The sequence below is a fragment of the Alligator sinensis genome, unplaced genomic scaffold (assembly GCF_000455745.1).
Source record: "Alligator sinensis unplaced genomic scaffold, ASM45574v1 scaffold766_1, whole genome shotgun sequence".
Taxonomy (NCBI): Eukaryota; Metazoa; Chordata; order Crocodylia; family Alligatoridae; genus Alligator; species Alligator sinensis.
The window spans coordinates 666064-673392 of NW_005842390.1; the positions used below are offsets into that span (position 1 = coordinate 666064).

The following is a 7329-nucleotide window of genomic DNA, read 5'->3' on the forward strand; positions in this document are numbered from 1 at the left end:
TGCACCAGTCCCCACTTTTCTATTGTGCAGGCCAAATCCTGCCTCCGTTCCCTCCTCTAGAATAGAGGTAGCATGACTTAATCTGCTCTGGAGTCGGCAAGGTATAGCAGCACCTCTATGGGACTGTGCAGCACTAGGGCATGGGGATGGGGGCAGGAAGGGGCCCCATCCACTGCAATTCCTGAGTGCGTGAAGATGGCTCCATTCAGCTGGAGGGCGCGCACGTGCGGCTGAGGCCACTGTCCCCTGCACTGGCTGAGCAGTGCAGGGCTGCTGTTTGTGTTTGTGCTCCCAGTGTTTGTATTTACATTTGGGAATGCCTCTGGGAGCCATTCCTGGGACTGGAATAACACACTCTGGCCCTGGTATTTCAGCCCTTGGATGGCCCTAGTGGAAGTGCTAGGACAGGGTCACATTCCATGGTCCCTTGGCCTCCCAGACCGCCCCTAATGGTTCCCCAGGGTATTCCCAATGCAAAGATGCGGTCCCAAGCAGTAGCTTTATTTACGCTCAGCCTACTCCTGCCACAGTTGCCCGTAGCCTGCTCCCTGCCGAACCTGGAGGCATAGCACCAGAATAGCTTCTGCCCTGTGTGCGAGGAGAGGCCAGAGCACCCACCACAGCCAAACCACAAGAATATGAGCAGCCCGGCCACACAGCACTCACGAGGCAAGAACCGCGAGCGAGAAGAGCTCATCCGCCCTTCGCATGGAACGGCTGCCAAACAAAGCCAAGGGCATCTTGGCACCCTTGCTCTGCCTTGTCGTCACCTACTAGGTGACCAACAAGTGCTGAGCAGGGTGTTTTAAGAGTCAGAACAGTCACTGGAAAGATTTTAAGCAAACAGTGACGTTATAACAGAAACTCAGAGGAGCCCTGAATCCAGAGGCAAGAAGGGATGGATCTGACTGTTGGCATAATACAGAGCAGTTTCACCGGTACACGTTTTACTTCCACAACCAGGCTGCCTGACAGCTAAAGCCAGGACGTCTAAAACAATATAGCTAAAATAAGAGCCACATCCTGACATATCTGGGCAGCATGGAGGAAGTAACTCCTGTCTCCACTTCATATGCCACTGTGATGAGGCCACTGTGTCTGCCTGACCAATGCACCCCACCCTCATTGCTTACTTCTTGCCTTTTCTAACATGGCTTTCACTTTGTTCTTGATACCCCCAACTAGGGAGGAGCTCCTTGTAAACACCCACAAAGCTGCTCTCCTTGTCTTCCTTGAAATCCCTCTTGTAGGCCTCCTCTGCTATGATGCCTATAGTCCGAGTGTGGGTGGTACTTAGAGCACTGCCTCTTGCCAGGACCTATTCTTTCTTACTGTTTCCCCGTTCCCTCATCTATCTGATGCTATCTCTCTGTCATCTTCTGTCTTACACACAGGACAGGCACTGCCTTCATGTTCTGTGGCTGTACAGTGCCTAGCACACAATGGGGTAGTGGACCAGGACTAGGTTCCTACATGCCAAGGTATTATTAGAGTGAATGACATACATGGCTTACTTTTGTGGATGTGGGAGCTGGTTTCTTTTGAAAATGTGGCTAATAAAAGGCATTTATTGGGATAACCATATAGAAGTTTCTGTATTGGCTAAAATCTGGAGGGGGGCATACTGTGCCTGCCAGAGCAGATTGGAGCAAGGGGTTCAGGTGAGCTGGTAGAAGCTTTGGGTGAAGTGCACAGAATGGGGTAGGGATGCTGCATCCCACATGGTTTCTACCTGGTTTCTAATGGTGATCAGCTTAAGCCCTGATGCACTAGCCTTAATATTCTGGCTAAACAGTTTATTTGTCATTTTGATAACATTGGTATTATCTAGTACTTAGAGCAATGGGCTAGGAAGGGGACACAAATCCTGGCTCATCCCCTAGACTGTGCCACTGAGTTCCTTAAGTCACTGCCCTACTCTGTGCCTCAGGGTCCCCATCTGTAACATGGGGATAATGATCTTGACCCACCTATGTGAAGTGCTTTGGATGGAAGCTACTATAGAAGGGTAAATCTTCCTCCTACCCCACTCCACTTAGAAGACGTCTGCTCTACACCTCTGTCTCACTGGGCTTCAGGTGTCACGGGTACAAAACAGGAATTGCAGTGAGGGAGAGTGCTCCCATTCAGAGACGGTGTCCAGACCAAGGGGGGAACATCTATCACCCCAGGGGGGTCTCTGACAGTAGGAGCTTCTAACCCTAACACACCTTGTAGCTAGCAATAATCCCATCTGCACATGAGCGTTCCTGAAGTAACTCCAGCCCTGGAGTACACATCCCAAGGAGACAGCTGGAGGATGTGGTGTGGCACAGCAAAATAACTTGAATTTATTCAGGATTGAAGAGAGACAGGCCATGTTTGCACTCTGGCAGCAGTGGGGCCTGGTGAGGACAGGACTGAGTATTCCCTGCCCACCTGAGTCCTCAGCCATGCTCCAACACAGGCTGTTCTGGGTTTACCCCTCTATATCTGCTCTTGAGCCCTTTGTCTCTGATGCAGTCGCTGCAGCTGAGCCCGGAGCAGCCTCACTTCTGGGCTTCAAGAGTCCCTGTGAGCATGTCGGTGGGGGTGTGCTGAGCCGGTGGCACAACAGCTCACTGCTGCTGCAGTACAGACAAGCACTTGGGTACGTCAGAGCAGGACCAATGTGACCAGCATTGTCTGGTGCTAGCCAGTAGGAAATGCTGAGGACTGTGGAAGGGTAGTAGGGAGGAGATGGAGATCATGCCCTTCTCCTGGATGTAGGCACCTGAGAGTTCTCCACCCATTTGAGATTCACAGCCCCAGGCCCTGGGCTGAAGGTAGGTTCCTGTGAGCTTTACAGAACGAAGCAAGGGTTATACCTTTCTTTTCAAGTACAACTACCAAAGGAGAAAGAATTACCTGTATGTCCTTGACCCAGTTCCCTCTTTGGCCCGAAGGGCTTTGAACCTGCCTTTCCCTTCTCCTAACAGAAGCACCTTAGCCACAAGATAGTAGGTTTGTGACTAGGTGTGGAGTTCCCTCCATCTCTCCTACTGGGGCGGTTTCATTTTGTTTAAGCCAGTGATTCTCAACCAAGTTTTCAAGGCATCCTTGGGTGCCCTGACATCCTTTCCAGCCCACCACAGGATGCCACACAATGTTAGCACTGGTAGGAGAGCAAAGCTTATGCACAAAATGAACCCAGAAACTTCAAATAGGACTTGTTAGGATTAAAAACTTTTGGACTCATCGTGGCCTTTTTGAGTTCTTTGCTCCGTGATTTGTAGTCAGAAGACAAGAGAAAAAGAAAAGCTAGCATTTTTCTGAGGGGACCGTGAGTCTAATGAGACGTACTTTGAACCTTAAAAGGTTGTGAATCACTGATTTAACCAAATTAAAGATTCATTGGGCTGGAGAGAAGAAAAAAAAGCAAGTCTGATTCCCTGGTCTAGCGGTCAGGGCTCTCAGTTATGAGCAGGGGCAGCCCCTGCTCCAAGCACTGCCTGTATCTTTCAATCAATGTATCCTATCAAATACCTCAAGCCACTGGATCAGGTTCAGGAGCTCAGGACTCCTCTCTGTTAGGCGAGTGCCAAAGGGTTCTTCATTCTCCCCGTGGCTTGGGTTTATCTACGGTGCAGCTTTCATTGACATATGTGAGCACTGCTTCATCTAAGCTCACGTACCACGGTGTAGCCACAGAAGCATGGAGCTCAGCACCGGCTGCAAACATCCCGAGGAGCTGAAACTGCTCAGGTAATTGGTCCTCATTGCCCTGCCTCGCCAGTGGGCATGTCTGGATAACTGCAGTAAAGGTTGTGAGGTGCCCACATACCGTGGGAACGGGATATGCCGGTCCCGAAGCCAGACGTTCAGCCCTGAGCACCTCATGCACGCAGCAGAGAGGCCCTTTGTCAGCAGAGGTGTGATTCATTACTAACAGCTCAAGTTGAGCCCTAAGTTATGGTTCGGCTTAAAGAACCAGATCTGATACATACTGCCTCAAATTCATTATTCAGGGTTATGTTTCAGTATCCTGAAGCCTGGAGGGCTGGAGGTACTGCGTAGGGCACAGCTCGCTCTTTATTTTTACTGCCTGTCCCAGGGGAAATTTTCCCCATGTGGCTAATTCACAAAAACATTGTTACAAAACAAGCACAAGTCCTGGAGCTAGGAACAGGTCTTTATGTGTTGGGTTTTTTGGTTTAGTTTTTTTTTTTTCCCCTTGCTTCCCTTTGAATGAAATTCCTGCCAGCTCTAAGGGGGAGCGAGGGAGAGAGTAGAAAGTTTCTTTAACTCCTCCCATTGGAGTCTCTCACGCCCCAGCCCTGCCCAGCCCATGAAACCCAATAACCAAGATCATTCAACAATGCCTTCCCTTCACTAGCTACATCTTTACTACACTTAGGGCTGCAGTGTCTGCTGTGTTTAAAGCAGTCAGATCACCATTTCATACTTGCAGCCCTAAGCTCAGAGGGACAGGGCGAGGGAGAGACTCACAGCTCATGTGGGCTGCAGCTGTGACAAGGATGGACAGACTGCTTTTCTGGTGCACTCTTCTGGCCTCCTCTGCCACTTTCCAGGCAGTGTCCATGGAGCAAGGTGCTGTGCCCTCGTGCCCACCTCAGTGCCACTGTGAAGAAGATGGCATAATGCTCTCAGTGGATTGCTCAGAGCTGGGACTCTCTGAAGTCCCTGCTAACTTGAGTCCTCTAACGGCTTACCTGTAAGTACAGAACTGTCATTTGCTTTGCAGTGCTTTCCCTAGTGCTGTCTTTGGGACATAAGGCAAAACCTTTCCAGTCAGCTGCAGCTTGCTTAGGCTTGGAATTGTGTGTGTCAAATTGTGCTGAAATAAAATTTCCACTGCAAATTAGAAACAAAACAAACGAGGGGAAAAAAAAAAGGCAGCTATTATTTCAGGACCTGCTGAGCCAAGTGCCCCCTCCTTCCCTTGCCCCTCTGCAAATGCTGTTTATATTGTGATGTTATGCATGCTTTGCTTCTTGATTGCAACGGATCAGAGGAGCTAGTTTGCTGGGCAGATTCTGATTGTTTGAGAGCATAATGGAGTATTTATACTGAGCAATTACTGCAAACTGTTCTGGGATCCTTCTGTCAAACATTTCAATAGCTGTGATAACTCAGGGCTTTGGGGTTTGGGGTGTGGGTTGGCCACCAGCAGAGCGTTGGGGTTGTCTGTTTCAAATGAGTATGACAGTTTTATATGGGTTTTTTTTCCCTTTCAATATTCTTCATTTTCCAAATGTTCCTCAACCCTTTGCCCAAAAAGGCACCCAGCAGAGCTGAACGCTGGGAGGATGTTGCAGTTTGAGATCTAACACCAAGGATGGTTCCATGCTTTGTGGGTGAGAGGTGGACAGGGGTGATCTCCTTGAACTTTCTCCATCCTCAGAAGGGGACAGCTGGGGAAGTCAGATGGATGTGTCAGCTTTGCCTAAGCTTGCGTCTACAAGGGTAATATCCCTCCCCGCTCCAGGGGACCAGGCTTTGGTTCTGGCACTCCGTGTGAAAGACTACATATTTATCCACAGCAAATTTAGCAAACGTTCAACACAGGATGAGAAGAATCTTGGATTTCGCAATTTAGGGACAGAACTGAGGAGAATCTATTCAATACGGCAGCTATGCTGTATAACCCCCAATGGCAGTAGGTTATGGTGAGTGGCCTGTCAGTGCAAGCAGAAGTATTGTCTAGTGCTTAGAGCAACGGGCAAGGAAGGGGACACAAGTTGTGGCTCATCCTCCAGACAGTGTGACGGAGTTCCTTAACAAAGTCATTGCCTTCCTCTGTGCCTCAGGGTCCCTGTCTGTAAAATGGGGATAATGATCCTGACCCACCTGTTTTGAAGTGCATTGGATGGAAGGTGCTACAGAAGGGTAAATCTTCCTCCTACCCCACTCCACTTAGAGGGCATCTAGTCCCGTTCTACACCTCTCTCTCGCAGGGTCTCAGGTGGCATGCGTGCAGAACGGGTATTGCAGTGGGGGAGAATGGTCTCATTCAGAGGGGATGTCCAGGGCAGCTGCCTGGGAGGTCTGCATAGAGGGAAGGGAAACGTCTGTCACTCCAGGCAGTCTCTGACAGTAGGAGCTTCTCACCCTAACACACCTTGTAGCCAGCTCTGGTCCCATCTGCATGTGAGCGTTCGTGAATAAGTAATTCCAGCTCTGGAGTGGGAGTCCAGGGGATGTGATACATTATAAATGCAGGATGCCGCAGGGCTCAGCTAAGCCCATGCTATATTGTGATGACAAATGAAAGCCCCAGCAGTCCCATCTTTTAATTCTTTTCAGGACTTCTGCATTGCTCCACTCCAGCCCAATGAGGAGCTCACTCTTGCCCTCTCTGCATGCTTGAAGGTAATTCCCCTTTCCCAGGATAAGCTGGAGGGCTGCTCTTAGTACTGCCCTGGCCAGTGCACACCATGCACTGACTAACCCCTGCCTGTATCAGTTTGCTGCACTAATTATCAGGCCAATCCAAAATCCTCAGCTATACTCACCAGAGAAAGAGTGCGATGGCCCTGGTACAAGAGCCCTCTTATGCAGGACTATCACTAGCCACTGCTGCACCTGTGTGCAGTGGGGTGAGAATTGCCCCAGGGATATTTTAAAGATGCATTTCAGCCTGATTTTCAGTGGTGTGAGGTCTCTGGGTGCTGCAGATGGTTATGCGCCTCAAAGAATCATGCTGTTTCCAGGTGAATTCAGACTCGCCCTCCAGGCACTGAGGTCTGTGAGTTTTCCTGGTGCATTAGTCATTTCCCCCATGCCCATCCCAAGGTACCAGCGTCTCTCAGCAGCATTGCTACACAAGTTAGCCGCCTCGCTGTGCTTTCCTAGGGAGATTTCCTGTGGGACATACATTAACCGACTTTGCACATGTGGTGGCGCCATTGACAGCAGTTTGGAGGAAACACCAACAGTGTAGCCTCTGGACCCCCTCACCCCACTGGAGAAGCCTGCTGGGGGCAGCTGTCTGTTTTAAAAGCCCTCCTCCTCCATAGCCAAGGGGCTGAAAAGTCTCGCCCCTTTGCAGCTTTTCTTACACGCTATACCCAGGTAGGGGAATGTCAGCAAGGTTAAAGGATTTAATCAGAAGGCAGAGCAGATGTGCACTTTGTAGGCTAACTGAATAAGATATCTGTAGAGCACAAGCTTTCATGAACCCAAGTTCACTTTATCAGATCTGTGAAAAAATGTAGAGAAAGCAGAGTATAAGAAGGAGACAGAAACTCGAATACAAAACCAAACGGATTTAATAGCATTTAGCCTAGACTATAAATTAGACATTGAAACCATGTATTCTAGTTATGGGATAAAGCATCTGAGTTGTAG

The 7329-nt window shown here is 49.4% G+C and overlaps 1 protein-coding gene across 1 annotated transcript in view; it reads left to right on the forward strand.

Annotated features, from left to right (window-relative positions):
- The first annotated feature begins 4462 nt into the window (after window positions 1-4462).
- Window positions 4463-7329, forward strand: part of LGR6 (leucine rich repeat containing G protein-coupled receptor 6) — a 199834-nt gene continuing 196967 nt past the window's right edge. Inside the window, exon 1 of the mRNA XM_014522731.2 lies at window positions 4463-4693. Within this exon, the coding sequence (XP_014378217.2) occupies window positions 4473-4693 (221 nt within the window). The 5' untranslated portion in view covers window positions 4463-4472. The remainder of the gene's footprint in view (window positions 4694-7329) is intronic.